Source organism: Sorex fumeus, unplaced genomic scaffold, assembly GCF_029834395.1.
Source record: "Sorex fumeus unplaced genomic scaffold, SorFum_2.1 ptg000001l, whole genome shotgun sequence".
NCBI lineage: Eukaryota > Metazoa > Chordata > Mammalia > Eulipotyphla > Soricidae > Sorex > Sorex fumeus.
In genome coordinates, this window is record NW_026606058.1 from 8,436,088 (window position 1) to 8,456,765 (window position 20,678).

At 41.9% G+C, this 20,678-nt stretch overlaps 1 protein-coding gene across 1 annotated transcript in view; it reads left to right on the forward strand.

The window, feature by feature from the left end:
• LOC130028593 (myomegalin) overlaps window positions 1–20,678 on the forward strand; it is a 179,565-nt gene that overhangs the window by 17,578 nt on the left and 141,309 nt on the right. The window contains exon 3 of the mRNA XM_056120254.1: window positions 10,279–10,389. Coding sequence (XP_055976229.1) covers window positions 10,279–10,389 — 111 coding nt within the window. The remainder of the gene's footprint in view (window positions 1–10,278; window positions 10,390–20,678) is intronic.

Genomic DNA, 20,678 nt, shown 5'->3' on the forward strand with positions numbered 1-20,678 from the left:
AGGATTGGCAAAACACTAGATGAAGGACAACCATGTGAGCAAGCCGGGTTACGAAAAGGATTCAGCACGATTGACCATATCCACACAATAACCAAGCTCATTGAGGATTCTCGGGAGTTCAAGATGCTGCTCTGTCTACTCTGTCTAACGTTCATTTATTTAAAGAAGGCCTTTGATACTGTTGAGATGGAAGTGGTCATCGAAGCCCTAACCAAACGAGGCGTTCAAACTCAATACATCAGGATTGAACAGGTAGTGAACTGTATTACAGATTCACTACCAAGAACTCACCATTCTACAAGGAAGTGATCATCTATGTCAAGAGAGGGGTTCGGCAGGGTGATACCATTTCACCGAAACTCTTCAGTGCCACCCTCCCTCAAGAATGTCATGCAACGACTGGAATCGGAAGGAATGGGAGTGAAGATAGATGGTTGACAACTACAGCACCTCTTCTTCGCTGATGACATCGTTCTAATAACACCAAACATTAGCCAAGTGGCACAAATGCTGGCCGACTTCAACCGTGAGTGCAGAAAGATTGAATTGCAGCTGAATCTCATGAAGACAATGTTTATGAGAAACAGACTAATTCCTGACGTTCCATTCGCTCTCAACGGGACAAACATCTCCGTATGCAACAGTTACGTGTACCTAGGTTGAGATGATAAATGACCTGGCACCTGAGTTGCACAGGAGGAAGAGAACGGCTTGGAACACCTTCAAGAGCATCGAAGAAATAGCTAAGAGGATGAGGAAACTCTGGCTCCGGGCACTCATGATTTTAGTTGAGTAGAATTAAACTTGATGAAACTTAAATACTCTGTAATCAGCAAAGGAACAGGAAAAACTTCTTCTTCGTGTCTGTTCCCCCCTCTCCTTTTTTTTTAAATAATAGTTTTACTTAAACACAGTTTACATACCAAAGACTTGATCTGATAAAAGTGTGAGATTCCATGGTTTTATAATATTTATCGAGCTGTACAATAATTGCCCCCACCTAGAAAGGTTCCAGTCTCAGAATATCTTCATCACCATTCCCCCAAGAAAGCTTTGTACCCATCAGCAGTGATTGCTTAGTTTTCCTCCATCCAAGCCATAAAAATGGCTCTTCTCCCTCACTCTACCAATTTGTGTATTCTAAACATTTCATATAAATGGAATTGTATAACACGAGAATTTAGGTGTCTGTCTTATTTCACATCAGAACGATGTTTTCAACGTTGTACTATGTATCAGTATTTGCTTGCTTTTTATGACTGATTGGTAGTCTATTATATGATATGCTGAACTTTATCCATTCATTGGTTGATGGTGATTTTGGATACTTTTCCTTTTTTAACTACAATTAATAATGTTTCTACAAAACATTCCCACAGAATCTTTTGTGTGTGGACTTACATTTTCAATTTTTTCTAGATGCATAACTTTAAGTCTTGGAAGCTATAGTTTGTGCTCCTGAAGTTTGAGTTTATGTTCCTCCTAGGTGAGCAAGTCAGTTAACCTCTCGGTGTTTCACTTTTCTGACCAGTCACGGAAACAATAATATCCAATCTGCTTTCCTCAGAGAATTGCAGTGAAGACAAAATTGAATTAACTCACATGGGAGCACTTTGCACATTGTTAAATCCAATGCAGGTGATTGTTTTAAAGACAATATAATTATTTCTAGTTAGTTTTGTATATAAGTACAAGTCACTGGGCTGGAGCGATAAGCACAGTGGTAGGGTGTTTGCTTTGCACGCGGCCGGCCCGGCCGAGCCGGGTTCGATTCCTCTGCCCCTCTCGGAGAACCCAGCAAGCTACCAAGAGTATCTCGCCCGCACAGCAAAGCCTGGCAAGCTACCCGAGACATATTCGATATGCTAAACACAGTAACAACAAGTCTCACAATGGAGACGTTACTGGGCCTGCTCGAGCAAATCAATGAACAATGGGAGGACAGTGACAGTGACAAGTCACTTCAAAATAACCAGGAATTAAAATTTTGGATTCCTCTACTTTATATTTATTAGAAAAGAATAGGGAGTGGCAGACATATAGATGTATTACAAATAAAAAAATGTGACTCAAAATTCTCTCCTCCTTCTTGTCCTATCCCTTTCTGTATATCCTGTCCTCTAAAAAAATAAAATGAAAAATTTGCAGAAATTTTATTATATTGGAAAAGAATGCGTCCATTAAGGAACCTAATAATTTTTTTTTGTCAAGTAGAACTTTAATTTTAGGGGGGAGAATGATCAGAGGTTAATATATTTTCAAGTCTTTCTTTTATAAGATCTGTCTGGGGGGTCTGAATATGAATAAGCAAATGTGAGCCAAGGGCTCTTTTTAAAAAATACTGGCTTGACAGTTGGTTTGCTAATGGGGCATGACATACAACAGCTGGGCTGCAACCCTCCTACTATTGTTGGCATTGAAGAGTCCTTATTAGTCTTATTTCCCGTCCGGAATAATACATTAAGTAGCAGTGGGAAGAAGAAATTAAGAAAAGAAATGAGGATAGCTATTAATGTTTAGAAACATATTTTGAGAGCAAAGTTTTTTGATTCCTCATACGAACAGGGTTAGAACAAGACTGTGGAAACAGTGTCCCTGGCTTGAGAATCTTCTGTGTCCCTTTATTTCCTAAGCAAGGCAGTGCTTAACCAGGTAGGCCCGAGACTGGCCCTTAAAAGTTCAGATTTATTGAATTTAGGCTAGCTTATGTACGTGCAGTTTTGTTAAAGCTCATTAAACAAGCAAAACAAGGTGCAAGTTTCCCAGATACTAGCAATAAACAAAGAAACAGTCTCAGCATACAGTTGCTGCATTTTTCTCCTAGTAAACAGCCTCTCCTCACCCTTTGTTCAGATTCAGAGCCAGTATCTACCTAAAGAACAAATTCAAGTCTGCTTCCTTTCAAGCGCTCCCCCAAATAGAGATCTTTGCCCCCGCCCCCCGTCCTAGGACACTATGTCTTTGTTCAGTCCGCTGGCCCTGGCAGCACTGGTCCTGCTTCTGCTCGGCCACGCCCTGCAGCTTAACACAACCTGATTGACCCTTTAAAGACACTAATCTACCAATTCACTGGAGGGCTTTCTTGGACCCCCTCTTTTTTTTTTACTTAAATTTTTATTAGTGAAACACCATTAGGTACAGTTGTAGACTTACAAATTTTTGTGCTTGGGTTTCAATTATACAATGATCAAGTACCCATCCCTCCACCAGTGCCCATTCTCCACCACCACCAGTCCCAGTATCCTTCCCACCCCCCATCCTCCCATCCCACCCTGCCTCTGTGGCAGGGCATCCCCTTTTGTTATCTCTCTCCTTTTGAGTGCTGTGGTTTGCAAAAGAGACATTGACTGGCAATCTTGTTTGGTCTATAGTCTACTCTCATCACGCATTTCCCATCCTGGGAGGATCCTTCCAACACCCTTTATTTGGTGCTCCCTTCTCTATCTGAGCTGCCATTTCCCCTAGCATGTGAGGCTGACCTCCAAGCCATGAAGTAATCCTCCTGGTACTTATCTCGGATCTTCTTGGGTGTTAGTCTCCTATTTTGTTACTTTATGTTCCCCAGATGAATGCAATCTTTCTATGTCTGTCCCTCTCTTTCTGACTCATTTCGCTTAGCATGATATTTTCCATGTAGTACCACTTGTATATGAATTTCATGACTTCATCTTTTCTAACAGCTGCATAGTACTCCATTGTGTAGATGTACCAAAGTTTCTTTAACCAGTCATCTGTTCTCAGGCACTCAGGTTTTTTCCAGATTCTGGCTATTGTAAAGAGTGCTGCAATGAACAAACAAGTGCAGATGTCACTCCGACTATACTTTTTTGCCTCTCTGGGATATATTCCCAGGAGTGGTATTGCTAGGACCCCCTCTTTTTTCCTAACTCCTCTAGCTTTTATTTTCCGTGCAGCTGATGTTATCCTTTGAGAGTAACTTGTCATGTTATCCCCCTCTTGTTTAGAAAACTTATACAAGTTCAGGTCCTGCATTGTGTATTAAAATTAGTCTGTTCTCATTCTGTCCACCTGAAACCTATATCATGTACTTCAATTTAAAAAAAATTGGAAAACAACATTGACTCAGACCAAATGCCAGCAAGTTGGTGGAAGATGAAGTTTTAGGCCCTCATAGAAATTAGCCTGTTAGAGGACTGGAGCGATAGCACAGCATGTAGGGCATTTGCTTTGTACACTACTGGCCTGGGTTCATTCCTTGGCATTGCATATGGTACCCTGAACGTAGCCAGGAGTAGCCCCTGAATGTTGTTGGGTGTGCCCCCCCCGAAAAAAAACAGTTAGTATGTTTGAATAATTTCTTTTTTTAAATAAAATAACCTTTTCATGGTGAATATGCTTATTTTCCTATAACAGCTGCATTTATTAAACATAAGTTAAATTCCACTAGGTTTAAGTACAATGAGGTTACAGTCCGTGGGTTAAATGTTCACCCATTATTTTACGCAAGAAATAATTATTAAGCAACTAGTAGGTGCCATGTACCAATCTGGGAATTCGAGCAATGGATAAAATAAAAAATCCTGGTTTTCTAATGGAGTATACATGCTAGTCAATAGCAACAGACAAAAAGCAAAATAAATGTGTGATTTTAGGAGGCCATAGTGGCTATGAAATTTTAAAAATAAAGAAAGATATGTAATGTTGGGATGAGGCATAAAATGGGTGAGTTGTGATTTTCAGTGGGACAGTCATCCTCAATGGGGAAGTGACATTTGATCAAAAGCCTGAAAAAAGTAAGGAAGAGAATCATGCCACAATCTAGAGAATGTAAATCCCATAAAGAAGGTCAGCGGACTTTCACTCTCATGGTTCATCATGAGATCTGAGGCGGCTTCATGGACTTTGTGGCTCCCTAACTCACTCCCTCATTCTTAGAAATTTACCTCTAAAGAAATTCCCAATAAAAGTATAGTACTAGGTTGAAACAATGGCAGTTCAGATCAACAGGCACAAAGTCACTGAGGAAAGGTGTTTGCTGCTTTGAGAAACAGCAAAACGAAATAGCGTGGTAGGAGCAGATTCAACACGGTGAATGTGCTACCCGTCCAGCCCCAACTATTGTGACTTCTACCTTTCACTTCTGACCCAGTTTATTAATGCCTTCTCTCTTCCTTCTTTTCTTCTGAATTTAGCTAAAGTTTTTTTTTAATAACTTGGCCTTTTGCAAACACTTCCTGCACACCTCAGGCTTTGTCTTTGCCGGTTCCTTTCCTTGAAAGTCTCACTCTCAGATATGAACAGGGCATCCTCAACCTCTTTCAAGTCTGTTCACATGTCATCTTCTTGGTGAGGACTCACTCCTAAAGCTGTCCTTTGCTTGCTTCCCTGCTATTGATATGTTCATGTAAGAATTTATTATGGAGTATTATAATTTATAAGTATTAAGTAAAATAAATAAGCGTTGCTTGTGTTATAATTTATTCATAATAGTTTCACATGTTAGTATGTACAATTTCATGTTGAAATACTTTGTGGAGGTGCTGGAGTGATAGAATAGTGGGTAGGGACTTGATTTGTGTGAGGCTGATCCGGGTTCAATCCCTGGTACCACATATGATCCCTGTGCCCTGCCAGGAGTGATTCCTGAGTGCAGAACCAGCAGTAAGCCCTGAGCACTGCTGGGTGTGGCCCCCAAACCACACATACACAAAAAGTGTTGATGCTCTTACTTTAAAATGAGCTAGATTTTTATTGTGGGGCACACCTATTAGTTCTGAGGAGTGACCCCGGCAGTGCTTGGGTAACCATACCATACTGGGAATTGAACTGGAGTTGGTTGTATAAGTCTCTCCAGCTTCTTATTTTAAAATATTTAAAGTAAGCATTGGGCTGGAGCAATAGCACAGCGGTAGGGCGTTTGCCTTGAGCGCAGCCAGCCCGGCCGAGCTGGGTTCGATTCCTCCGCCCTTCTCGGAGAGCCTGGCAAGCTACCGAGAGTATCTCGCCAGCACGGCAAAGCCTGGCAAGCTCCCCGTGACGTATTCGATATGCCAAACACAGTAACAACAAGTCTTAAAATGGAGCCGTTACTGGGCCCGCTCGAGCAAATCGATGAACAACAACAGGAGGACAGTGACGGTGACAGTGGAGTGAAAACGTGAAGGAGAGGCAGTAGAGATTCTGGATTACAAAGTTGTTTTCTTTATTGGCTAAGACAATGATTTAGTCTTTCATTCTAGATTAAGTGGGATACCAGTGGGAATTTCCAGTAGAGGATTCATGTGACATATTTTCTAAGGGTCATTATGTTGAGAATAGACTAGAGGGGAGCAGAGAAACTAGCTAAGTGGCTTTTCAAAGAACTGAGGGCAGACAGCCTAGTACCTTGGGCCAGAGACGGAGAGGTGCCAGTGACAGTGGTGTTAGACAGAGTCTCACGAATCTCTCTATATGTTGAAAGTAGAAATAATATTTACAGCCAGATGATATTATGAGTATGAGAAAGAATAGGTAAGAATTAACTCAAAGGGGCTGGGGCGATAGCACAGCAGATAGGGCATTTGCCTTGCATGCGGCTGACCTGGGTTCAATTCCCAGCATCCAATATGGTCCCCCGAGCACCGCCGGGGGTACTTCCTGAGTGCATGAGCCAGGAGTGACCCCTGTGCATCGCTAGGTGTGACCCAAAAACCAAAAAAAAAAAAAAAAAGAAAGAAAGAAAAAAGAATTAACTCAAAGATTTTTTTCCCCCAAACAACTGCAAGTACTGAGTTGTTATAAATTGAAATGAGGGGTCTGCTGAGGAAGGAACATATAAATTGGATAAGTGCTGGGAAAGGAAAGTTAAGTTTTAAGTCTTATAATTAAGATTTGTCTATATTCAGGGTGGAAATTTCCACTAGAAAGTTAGATATAGGTTCACGGTCCTCCCATTGTTCATCGATTTGCTCGAGCAGGCCCAGTAACGAGAGACTTATTGTTACTGTGTTTGGCATATCGAATACGTCACAGGGAACTTGCCAGGTTCTGCCATGCGGGCGAGATACTCTCGGTAGCTTGCCGGTCTCTCCGAGAGGGGCGGAGGAATCGAACTCGGGTCGGCCGTGTTGGCTGTGTGCAAGGCAAACGCCCTACCGCTGTGCTATCACTCCAGCCCCTGATATTTTTGGCTCATTTTAATTTTCTAAGTTTACAATTGCCTTTTGATTTTTTTTCAACTCTAACCTATATCTATATTATCTTAAGATATAGGTTAGAGTTGAAAAAAAAAGATCAAAAGGCACATGTAAACTTAGAAATTAAAATGAGCCAAAAATATCATTTATTCACAGTAACTAATGCTTTTTGGGGGGAACAAACCATTATCACAGAGTTATGAGACTAATTCAAGCAAACTAGGATATAGTTAATAAATCAAATCAGCAAGTAAAAAACTATTTATAAAATAAAGAGGCTGGTGAGATATTATAGCAGGTAGGATTCTTGTCCTGAAAGCAGCAATTGATGCCTACATTGATGTGACAATTAATAGCTGCAATTGATGACTGTAATGAAATAGAGAGACAGTGTAGAGATTGTGACAAAAGCTTTTGCTGTGAGTTCGTTGTGAAAATGGTGTCTTCAAGTTGAAACGTGTAACTAAGCGTTGAATATGTGGGTCCAATTTGTGGTGAAATAGAATTGGTGAGAGATTCAGGAATTGTTTAAGAAGCAGAAATGATAGAACCAAGAAGATTTAAAAAGGGACTGTGGAGGAAAAATAATTAGGTATCAATGGACTAACTATAATTTCAAGACTCACTTCAAGAAATCAGCAGAAAACATCGAAAACAGTTCAGTGGACTAGGAAAGAAATGAGGAATAGGAAAGCAGAAGAAATGGAATCAATATCCAGAAAGATATGTCTAAGCTGGACAATAGAATTCTGAATGTTTTATACAATTTTGCTTGCCATTAATTTTTATTAAGTTATATGATAAAAAAAAATCAAGTAGGGGCTGGAGAGATATCACAGTGGGTAGGGCATTTGCCTTGCACGTGACCGACCTGAGTTTGATTCCCAGCATCCCATATGGTCCCCTGAGCACCGCCAGGGGTGACTCCTGAGTGCAGAGCCAGGAGTAACCCCTGTGCATCGCCAGGAGTGACCCAAAAACCAAAAAAAAAAAAATTCAAGTAAACACAGAAGCATGATTGATCAGTAATCCGGACTCTGGTAGCCTGGTTCCCCTTCTGGAAAATGGAGGTGTATGATAAATGATTCCTCTAGGACTTTAGTTCAGAAATGAACCTGAAAAATCACGTAGTTTCCAAGAACTTCACTTCATAAACAAGGGCAGTGAGGCCTCCAGAGAAGTGTCCTTCTGAGATCATGCTGCTATTATCCAGTGAGCTGGAAACAGAAAATATTCTGAGTTTTAATTTACTTTCCCTTCCTGCCTATAAGGAAGCCTAAGTGAAATTCATTTGTTCTAGGAGTAAAGATTTAACTAAAATAGATAAATGAAGTTTAGGGGTGTGTGTGTGTGTGTGTGTGTGTGTGTGTGTGTGTGTGTGTAATAAAGGAATATTTGTCTTAAGTTGCCAACAGTCTCTGGAAGTGCATTATCACCTACTTAAAATTCAATTCTATCTGCAAGAACACTCAGTTCTAATTATGTACTTCTGACGCCATTTCTTTCTCTTAATGCTGTTCTGGTTTTCAAAGCAAGTGTAACTCCTAGTGAAGTTTCATTGTATCCTCCCAGTAAGATTTAATAACTTTTCCTCTGGGCTCCCTTAAATTCAGTGTTTCTCACACTGAAGGATGAAACAGTGAATCATGAAATCAAGCTGGTGAGTCACTCCGAGAAAGGAAAATAGAACGGAAAACATCACATGGATCATGTGATATGGTGACATTATTTAGGAAAATGGTTTTCTGTTTGATCGTGTATATGAAATGATTGTATAAAATGTAAAAAGTTGAATTAAAATAACAAAGTTGAAGAGTTGACCGGGTAATGTTGTAAGACACGCAACTCTGTGGCCACTTAGCTCTTTGACTATCTTTGTATTTGATTGCCTCTTGCCCAGAATACCACCTGGTGGGCACGCAAGAAACTTCTGGCATTATTATGAGGCTATAAGACAGGAAAATGAAGTGCAAGTAGATTGGGAAAGAAATTAGAATTTGAGTTAATATTAGCTTTTCGGTATCTTTTTCTTTGATCGTTAATATTAAGTTTTGATCTAGCATTATTGCAACCAGGAGACCAACATGTGTTTTGTATCTGTACTGTGGGGTTGCCTCCTAGTCACCTTCAATGTTCTCTGTGATGTGGTATAAATAACACTTCCTGCTAATGTTGCAGCTGTCATTTTAGGATCTTAAATTGCTTTAGGAGCAGGATCTGGTGATGAGTGCCTGGTGCCAGAGTTAAGAGCCAGAGACCGACAGAAATCTCTGGGCCCCAAGCTGACGCCCTAGGACCCTGTTGTTTTTATTTTCATTTTTATTTTTTGTGAGCTTGGGTAATGTCTTAAAGAGAGTTTTCATAGACTTTTCAATACTGTAAGATTGTTCTTTCCTTTGTGGAGATTCTGGGATATAATAGAAATGCATGATAATAAAGCCCATTTATTTAACATTTGCAGGGCATGAGATCCTGGGAGGAGAAAGGGGAAGGGACTGATCAGAGATGAGATCTTCAGGGTCAAAAGAAACTAGGGACACCTTTGGAATTTGCTCATCTCTGAAAGAGGATCCTTGACACGCATTCACCATTTTGTGTACAAATTCTCTCTTCTAGAGCTTATTTTGGGCTCCTACCTATATTCCTTTGGGTTTTATTGTGTGAATCAAGGCACAGACGCCACACCCCAACCTCCTTTCTTTCTCTTTTTTGACAATCCCACCTTGACTTACTTCCCTTGCTCACTTCCTGGAAGCTTCTGGAAGGTCAGTCCTCTGTCTTTTCCCAGAAGCTGTTAACTGTGCCCAGTTGGGCCTCGGAGGCTCAGGGTGGCTGCCCAGTCCCAGCCTGGAGTCGGGTTACGCCACTTGTGTCTGAGTTCACGCAGCATGTTCCTCTGTCAGGGATTCCACAAATACCTTCCCCGGGTAAAAAAGGAAAGTGTGCTGAGCTCCAGGACCCAGAGCAGCAAGTCCCAGGTCCTGGAGACACGCAGCATGTCGCCGTAGCCTCAGCGGCGCCCCGGACAGCTTGCCTATGTCGGGGTGCAGCAGCACCATGTTCCTGGGGTGAGGGGGCGTCTGGGCAGGCTCCTCCCCATGGGTTGCCCACCATGTCTAATGGATACCGCACTCTGTCCCAGCACCTCAATGACCTGAAGAAGGAGAACTTCAGCCTCAAGTTGCGCATCTACTTCTTGGAGGAGCGCATGCAGCAGAAGTATGAAGCCAGCCAGGAAGACATCTACAAGCGGGTGAGTGCAGGGGACACCCCTCTTGCCAGCAGGGGCTGGGCCTTCCTACCCCTGCTGTGCTACTAAATCGGTAAGGGGGGAGGGTTCTAGTCCAGGTTTGCAGAGTGGCCTTGGCCATGCAATTCCACCCCTTTTGTCCCTGTTTTCTACTTTGCTTCTTTCTAGAGAGAGGGAGCTGGACTAAATCAGAGGCTCTGGCGTAGCTGCCACTCTAGGGACTTGTTTAAAATGCAGATTTTTGTTCTTCCCACACTCCATCCCATTCTGATTTAGTAACGGGAAGAACCGGGCAGTTTGTATTTGTAATAGGTGCCAGCGATGACTCTGGTTTGTTTGTCTTTTTGGTCATACTCGGCAATGCTCAGGAGTTACTCCTGGCTCTGCACTTAGCATTTACACCTGGTAGTGCTTGGAGATTATATGAGATGCTGGGGATCGAACCTGGACTAGTTGTGTGCAATTGTATTAAATAAGTGGGTACAAAAAAAGTGTATCCACTGTACTATCGCCAGCCCCTGAAGAGGTGACTCTGAGAGTGATGGTTTGCAGGTCACAGGGTTTCCTTCCAGGTGGGCTGGGACTGATACTGTGGGGAACCAACTGGAGATGCACTTCCTGTTCCTTGAGAAATTCATGTTTGCTTTTGAAGATGATTATTTAGGTAAATCCTTAAGAGAGAATTTCAGCCTTGGTTAGTATTAGGAATCGCTTGGAGTCTGGTACTCTGATAGAGCAGTAGTTGACAGGAGGTTGGGTAGGAGGGAAAATGCAGGTGTCAGGGGAAAGGTTTGATTGATGGCAGAAAGGCTGGGGTGGAGAGGGAGGCTCGAGGGGGTTGGCTGAATTGAGGATGAGATGAGATAGCATCTTGGGAAAGGACATTAGACTACAGGTTATGTGGATTAAACCTTCTAATTATAGGTTTCCTCAAGCTTTGCCGTGTCTGAATAAACAGAACCTAGTGACTTGAAAAACCCAGAGATGGTCACCTCACTACATCAAAGATCCTAAATCTCCAATTGTCTATACCAAGACAGAAAATACTATCATTATTTCTGTGTCCCTTGACCTTTTGAGAAGAAGGTTGGCAAGTACCACAGACTGTTAGATAAGAGCTTGGATCAGAGAAATAACAGGTGTCTGTGAGACTCAAGCAATTAATTCAGACATAACAGTTTTAACAAATTATTTTTTGCTTTTTGGGTCACACCCAGAAATGCTCAGAGATTACTCGTGTCTCTGCACTCAGGAGTTACTCCTGGCGGTGCTCAGGGGACCATATGAGATGCTGGGAATCGAACCTGGGTCGGCCGTGTGTGAGGCAAACGCTCTATCCAGTGTGCTATTGCTCCAGCCCCAACAAATTTTCTTTTACTGAAGCATTTTTGATTATTTCTTTAGCCACTTGGCTGTTACAGGCAATATAAAAAATTATTGTATGCTCCTAAGGGCGTAGACTTGGTGGGGGGTGGTTGGGAAAACAGGAATAATGGTGTAGGAACAATGGGCAGGTGATGGGATTGGTGTTGGAACATCAAAAGCCCGTAACAACTGTATTATCAACACCTTTGTAAGTCATGATGTTTAAGTAAAGTAAGAAAATATGAGAAAGGGACTCTTTGCTGTTGTTACCTGTGAGAAATAATGTCACGCATCTACCTCAGACCTCACGCATACAAGACATGTGCTGTAGCTCGGGGCCTCTTTCTCAACCCCAAAGCTTAACTCTTCTGATAGTCTTTTTTTTTCCCAAAAAAGAAAACTGGAATTTATTGCTAAGTTTGAATAGAGCATATACCTATATCCAATAACCTATTTTACAAAGTTGAGGTATTTCCATATGCAATCCAGTAGACTCAATCTGAACTCTATAAAATGCATATGCACAGAAACAAATATATCACACTTTAGCACAATACATTATTCACAAACACACCACAAGCATTTCTCTTCTGATAGTCTTTTGAATGTCTTTTCACTTATCTTGACTAGTCTTGTGATTCCACAATGTTAGAACTCTCAATTAGCAGCACTTGGTAAAGCAATATCGAGGATGATATGCAGTGCATCACATGGCAAGTCTGACTAGTTCAGATGAGAATTTAGAGCTTTGTGCACTTACCAAGTTTAGCTTGGTTTCTTTTTACTTAGGTGCAGAAGCAGAGGTGGCACTCAGGGACTACTCCTGGTGAAGTTTGGGAGATCATGTGAAATAGCTGATCCACACTGGGGCTTCTGCATGCAAAACATGCACTCCCGCCCTTTGAGTCATCTTTCCAGTCCTCTTGATTTTCCCATTGAATTTAGAAGGAACCTTTTCCTTAAATCTATTAAAAACCTTAGATTGCACCCAACTGAGTTTGCATCGATAATAATTAGAGAGCTACAAGCATGTTTCTCTTAAATCAAACCTATGTTTATGAAACAAAACATTAGTCTGTTGTCAATAATACCTTTTTTAATTATTATGCGCATTTCTGATGTTGCAGGTACCTCAGGGTACCTTAGTGAGAGACAGTCAAGTATCGTACTGATGACTGGAGCGAAGGGAAAATTTAGGAGAAAAGGAGTGGATGGAGGATTTTATCATTCTCTAAGTCGTAAGTCCTCCTTCATTTGATTGATGGAGAGACTAATATTGATATCATTCTTAATTGTAAAGGAACCTGCAAGATGTTTAATTGTAAGAAACATTGTAAGAACTAGAAAGTCAAAATCTATAGGCATAAACTTCAAATAAAGTAAAATGAGTTAAACATTTTCTCTTTTTCAATTTGTCCGGAGAATTTAGTAATAATCTTGGCTCTCAAAAGAGAGTATAGGCCTGTAGCTATAATACAGTGGGTAGGGCGTTTGCCTTGCGTGCGGCTGACCTGGGTTCGATCCCCGGCATCCCATATTGTCCCCCGAACACAGTCAGGAGTAATTCCTGAGTGCAGAGCCAGGAGTAACCCCTGAGCATTGCCAGGTGTGACCCAAAAAGGCAGAAAAAAAAAAAGATAGTACAGTGGCATAGAATGAGGCCCCCATAACCATGCCACTGGACTCTGTGCCAGGCTGTTTTCACTTGGGATGCCCCAGAGAGGGGTGGGTGAGAGCCCTCCAGCTTCAAGGGACCCAGCCCTGGTAGCCGACCTCCAGTACCCAATCACCACCACGCTCCAGGCCACTTTCCACATGCTTGGGCCAAGCCTCACATGTAAGTGAACATATTCCTGGATGAGATAGCACAGTGGTAGGGCATTTGCCTTGCACGCAGTCGGTCCAACCGAGCCAGGTTCAATTCCTCCGCCACTCTCGGAGAGCCCAGCAAGCTACAGAGGGTATCTCGCCCACACGGCAAAGCCTGGCAAGCTACTCGTGACGTATTCGATATGCCAAACACAGTAACAACAAGTCTCACAATGGAGACATTACTGAGCCCGCTCCAGCAAATCAATGAACAGGAGGACAGTGCTACAGTGACAGTGCATATTCCTGGACATATCATAAGACACTCCCTACCCATTTTCCATAATTACCACACCATATTTGATGGGGTTCAGACAGTAGGCAACAAATTATAGAAGGAAATATATACCTCTTGAAGAGTATAATCCAGCAAGCTACTGAGAGTATCCTGCCGGCACGGCAGAGCCTGGCAAGTGACCCGTGGCATACTCGATATGCCAAAAACAGTAACAATAACGGTCCCATTCCCCTGACCCTGAAAGAGCCTCAAATACTGCAGCATTAGGAAAGATGAGTAAGGCGAGGCTGCTATAATCTCAGGACTGGGACGAATGGAGATGTTGGGAGTGCCTGCTCGAGTAAATTGATGAACAACAGGATAACAGTGATACCATGATACAGTGATAGTGGGTAGGGAGCTTGCCTTGCATGCAGCTGATCCGGGTTTGATCCTCAGCATTCATGTGGTCCCTCAAGTACTGCTAGGAGTAATTTTCAGTTCAGAGCCAGGAGTAACCCCTGAGCATTGCTGGTTATGGCTCCCAAACCAGAAACATCTTAAATCCATAGGTTAATAAACTAGTATCAAATTATCATAAAAATTGGTTCTATGAGGGGCCAGAGTGATAGTTAGATGGGTAAGGTGCTTGCCTTGCAAGCAGGTGACCTAGGTTAAATCCCTGGCATTCTGTCTGTCCCCTGCAAAAAAAATTGGTTCTGTTAGACTGGTTACTTTTCTGTTGTATGTTTAAAGTCTAGTTTTTGTAAATAATTAAAGATAATGAGTGACTGTCGGTGATCTCAAAATGGTATACTTTTCCCCTCACCCAGAAAACTCTATAGATCAATGAGTGAACAGGTTTAATTCTTCATGCTCATTTTAAGAACATTTGTGAAATTGTCTAGTCCAGCAAGGCATATTTGTGAAAAACCACTATCCTTGGGGCCAGAGAGACAGTACAGTGGGTAAGGCACTAGTTTTGTATTTGAATGATCCGGGTTAGATCCCTGACATCTTATATGATTACCTGAAATTTCCAGGAGTTATCCCACTATCCTAAAAAATGAGCAAGTTTCTAAAGGATGCCACTCTCCAGTAGCAATGGACTTTTTTTTTATTATTTGGGTAACACCTGGTGATGCTCAGGATCTACTCCTGGTTCTGCACTTAGGAATTTTAGGAATTACTCCTGGCAGTGCACTGAGGACCATATTGGATGCCAGGGATCAATCCCAGGTCGGTTGCATGCAAGACAAATGCCTTCCTCCAGGGTACTATTGCTCTGTGGCCCTTTGTGTGACATTCTGTCATTACATTGGTGGAGTCAGTAAGTGCTCCCAGGGCTACTGAACACAGGATCAGTAGCCTGAAAAGGGTAAAAATTTCCACTGCACGTGCTTAAAAAATGCTGAATGATGTTGGATTAAAGATTTTAGGTGTAAATTCTCAGCTCAACAAAGAAAGTATCCAAAATGCATCCCAGAACTTATAGATTTACCCCTCCACGAAATTTTTTCTGCTTCCCTGAGATGATCCTTACTGAGAAAAAGAAGGTTCCTAAAGCAGAAGCAGTAATAGTTGCAGAGAAACTTTTAAAAGGCAGCAGAAGAAACAAAAACAAAATCTTATGGCCTGGGGGAAAAAATTAGAATGAAATAATTGTTGCCCAGCCCAAAGAAAAAGCGAAGGATCAGACAAAACACAGAGAAGACTGCCACCCCCTGCAGATAAATGGTACCTACAGGATTCAGTTCCACCGCCCCCTTTTGGTAGCGATATCAATTGTGAGTTCAGTTTTACTGCTCTTTTTCGTTTTTGGTGAAGTCAGTTTTGAAAGTATAAAGCATGGAAAAGGCGATCCTTATGTTCCATATTCTGCTCCAGAATTGGGAGCAAAAAAGTGAGAAAATGCTGTGAGGGGCTTGCAGTGAGATGGCATGTCCTGAGGGAGGTCGCCGGGTTAGCATTTCTGGACTGCAGCTGCTTTGGCAAATAATTTCTGGGTGGCAACTTGGCACACCCCTCATTGTTGCTGATTAGCTAATGCTTCATCTTCTCATGATACTGAATGTGCTGTCACTAGAAATAGTCCCAACCCTGGAATTCATGATATTTGCTGCTGTCTGGCAAACACCCAAGGTGCTTTGCTTTCATCAAAGCTATCCTTTTTGTTATGACAAATGATTATAACTCAACACCTTTATCATCTTGGTTCAATACTTTGCAGTTGATCTTGGTTTAGTTCTGGTGCTTTTCCCCAAAGACATAGCTTTAAAAATTGAGATAGAGTTGATTGACATGTTAAAGCATATTTGTTTCAGAGAAGCGACATCATACTGCATTTGATTATTTTGGCATATACTTTTAAATTATCAACAACTTTACATCCACAGCAAGTAAACATCCAACAACACACAGTTCCCAGTTTTTTTGCTTTAATGGAAACTTAAAAATGTAGTTTTGCTTAGAAAGATGTAAGAAGAATCAGAGAGATGGGAAGAGAGAGAACCTATCACAGCTTTTATGCCAGCAGCAGAGAATGCAATTTGTAGGAACTTCTCTTGAGGAGGGGACTCCCACACGGTGCTCAAGAGGTCAGGGGCTAGCAATGGTCAGCCAATCTGGATGTTGGTTCAGTGCAAAAGCCCAAGGATGTAACACTGCTGGGGCTCTGCAGAGCTGTGGGTTACCCAGGCCACCCCACCAGTGCTGGGGGCCTCCAGGGCCATACCATGTAGTGCTGAAAAGACCATGTGGTACCCAGATTTTGGACCTAGGTTAGATACATACTAGACATATGCCCTAATGCCTGTACTATCTTTCAGTCCTATAATGGGAACTTTTAAAATATGTCATGTAACAAAAATATACCAGGAGAAAAAAGGCAAATATCAGATGATCTAACTCATTTGTGGAATGTAAAGAAACAAAGGAAAGGAAGAGATGATGCCCAGTGAGACGAACACACTCTGATAACTCCAAGGAGGCTCCCCAGGAGGGGTGGGGTGAGGGGAGGTGACCTGGCAGAGGGAGAGGGGGCAGATAAGGAGCCTAGAGACAGTGGTAGAAGGCATTGGTACTTGGTGAGTGTGGTACAGTAACATTGCGTGCCAAATATAAGTGTAAATGCATTTGTAAAATCTTGAAGCTTTTGACAATATAATTGTTGGGATCGGGAGTTCCCTAGCCCTGGGAGGTGCGGAGAGACCAGATAGACACAATTCCTGCAGGAGTAAAAACGGGATTTATTTAGGCCAGCATGTTGAGGCTCTACAGCATACCCCAGAGTGGGCAGTGGCTGAGACCCCCAAGCTTCTTCAAAGGGGATCTTATATAGGCCTTCACTGGCCGTTACAGTAAAGCCCACGCATTTCATAGTGCATTTCATAGATTTGTAACAACATATACTTTCTTAACCAATCCTTTTAAAAGTACCTCACTCCTTAGCCTATAGATTCAAAGATCAGCATTTACGTACATCAATTGTCAGCACAAGCAAGGTTATAGCCGGAATCATTAAGCCTTAGGTAATCTCCCTTGACCATCCTCGTAAGCAGCCAAGCAGTTTTACAGAAAGCAATGTTGCAAGTTAGCTGAAGCACGCAAAAATTTGATGCCCTAATATGGATTCTTTCATAATGAATAGCAATATATAAGTGGACTTTTTGAGCCCAGTAAGTATTCAAAAGTTCTGTGAAGTTCCAAGAATGCCGGTAAGCTCTATACTTTACGACACTTACCTTGGACCAACTGAGAACTATACACAAAGAAAAGTATTTTTGAAAGTTACCAGGATACAGGGACGTTAAGTTTTGAATTCAGTTAGAAAACCTGAATTCTGAATATACTTTTTCTAGCTATTGTGGTTTTGGCCAGTTTCCTAAAATGAAATCATGAATGACTTACCTTGCATTTCTTCCCTTTTGCAAGTATATATGTGCGTGTGCACGTACACACACACACACACACACACACACACACACACACACATGCATTCACTTGGGGGCTACATCCAGCAATGCTCAGGGCCTTACTCCTGGCTCTGTGGGCAGGGATAACTCTTGATGATGCTCAGGGGATCAACCAGGGTCAGCCTGTGTGGAGGCAAGTACCTTGACTCCTATATTATCTCACTAGTCCCTGTAAACATGCTTCAGTGCCTACTAGATATTACGTAAGTGTGAAAGACTTTTACTGTACCTAGTACCTGTAGATGCACACTGGAGATTATGTTCCTCTTCAGATCAGTGTCTGAAGTGGCCTTGTAGCCACTGTTACAGAGTGGATAATTTCCTCTCAGAGATCAGCAGACTCTGTTTTCTTTTAACAGTGGATACTTGTAGCTATCAGGCATCTTTATGTGTATAGCAGGGAAGAAGGAACTATAAATAAAGAGAGAATGAAGGATTTCTTTGATCAGAGTTTAAACCCGTCTCTGGAAGCCGTCTCTGTATGTGCTCACGTTTGTGTCAACTATGTGTGCTAACTCCTCATTTTCAGCCCTCTGTGGTTCTCTAAGCCAGACTTGTTCACTTTCTCTTCTTTTTTAGAGAGGAAGTACATAAAAAGCAGGGAAATTCTGTGCATTTTAGAGTCCAGTTGAATTCTAATCTACTTTATTTCTCAAATGCACTGATGCAATTTATCATTTTATTTGAACTTAATCCAAAGTAACCATTTCCTATTTGTTATACACATACGGGTTTCCACACTGATAGACATTGCATGCTATAGTAAAAGGGTAGGCATTCTAAATCCCTGCTTTAAATGTTTCATAATTTGCATTATCACCGTAGTACATCGTGGTTTTTCACAGATATTCATTATTTCAAGCATTCACTCTCTAGCTTTCATATGCCAACTATTTTGCTAGACACCCATGAGGAAAATATTTTTTTTTGCTTTTTGGGTCACACCTGGCGATGCACAGGGGTTATTCCTGGCTCTGCACTCAGGAGTTACTCCTGGCGGTGCTCAGGGGACCATTTGGGATACTGGGAATTGAACCCGGGTCGGCCGCGTGCAAGGCAAACGCCCTACCCGTTGTGCTATCTCTCCAGCCCCCATAAGGAAAATATTAACAAATAAATTTAAATTTATATAAAGCCTATCAGAGGAGTATATGCAGATTGCTCTATAATACTAAAATAAATGGGAGAAGAATTTACCAGGAAAGTTCCAGCGGTATGAATTTTTATTGAGTCTTTTTTTTTTGTTGGGGGAGGAACTTTGTCACAGTGTCCAGGAGGCTAGAAAGCCCTCCCAGTGATTCTGATCTAACCCGGCCTAGTTCAATGCCAGGGCCTGAGAATGAAGGGATTCTAGGGCCCTGTGGTGCTGGAGATTTCCCAGATCAACTCAGTGGTTCTCAGGGGGCCTGCAGGGTCACACCCAATGGTGCTGGGGGCTATGGAATGCTGGCTATTGACTAGGGTCAAATGCCTGCAAAGCTTGCACCTTAAGCTCTCTGCTATATCTTTACCCCCTGAATGCAATCATAAAAGGTAAAGCACGCAGAAATGAAGTATTTCAAACAGAAAAAACAACAGGATGTCAGAGTACAGAGGCATGAAAACACATTGTGTGTTGGCACCTTTCAAGTCATTGAGTATGGCCACCTTGTTTTATTGAGGGTTTGTGGTGGAAGATGAGACTGAGTAGGTAAATTGCGACATATGATGGAGACTGGGATTTCTCCTTGCATTCATGAATAAATATTAATTGACTACCTAATATATTCCAGTAACTATACTGGAAGTTGGGGACTTCAAAGATGAATGGAACATTGGTGATGGAGTGTGGAAATAAGTGATTACAGAGATACCTGTAAAATATTAGAGAGCCCCCGAGGCGTTGCTAACCCAACTGAATGGAGCAGATGCAAAGGAAATCTGCAAGAACTTCTTTGAGGAGATGCCCCTGAGTGATGTCTTCAAAGGGAAACATTAGTCAGCTAATGAATATGCGGTGAAAAGCTTAGAGGCAAGAAACCACAACCACATTAGGTATGTGTGGGGAGAATTCAAAGTGGTTGGTTTTTTTTTCCCTAAATTTAATTTTAGGCAAGTATGAGGCTGATGAGTATGCAGGGCATGATCCCTTGTGCCATTTCAAAGCTTGTAGACTTTATCCTGAGGATAATACGAATACGAAGCCATTTGATGGGCTTTAAGTGGATGGGAACAAGCTTCATTCCTCTGGGCACAGATAAAGAAAGATTCAAGGGGAAAAAAGGCAGAAAGTCAGAACACTATGGAAAAGAAGATAACGAGGACCAGCGAGAGGGCTGTGGTTCCAGGGGAGAGCTGGGGAGACTTGTTGGCAAAATATTTTGGAGGTAAGTAGGAAAGAGGGGAAAAAAACAACATATTTTGAACACCTTCAGACATTATTATATACTCTGACAATTAAGCTATTTCCCTCCCGTTTTTTTCTGACCTTTCCAACAGGATGGAAAAGAGTCTTATAAGAGTACCTATAACTGTTATGCAGAACATACTAAACCCACCAGGCGAGATCATCAAGCATTGAAATATTTTCAGGTCAAGATAAAATTGTACATTTTTCACAATTCCATTGCTCAAATAAAGAGGAGAAAGGCTTTGAAAAAAAAAAATAGCTCCAGAACTTGGTGATTGATGCGGAGTGTGAGGATAGAGGAAAAAGAACCAACAAGATTGCAAGTTCCTGAGACAAGTCACTTTGTCTGTGACTTTTGGTTTGTTTGTTTGTCTGTTTGTTTTTTAATGTATCAGACAAGAGGGCTGGACTGGAATCAGCACTCACACCTCTCCCACCTCTCATGTGGTGGCTTCTGGGCTACTCTGCACTCTTTCAC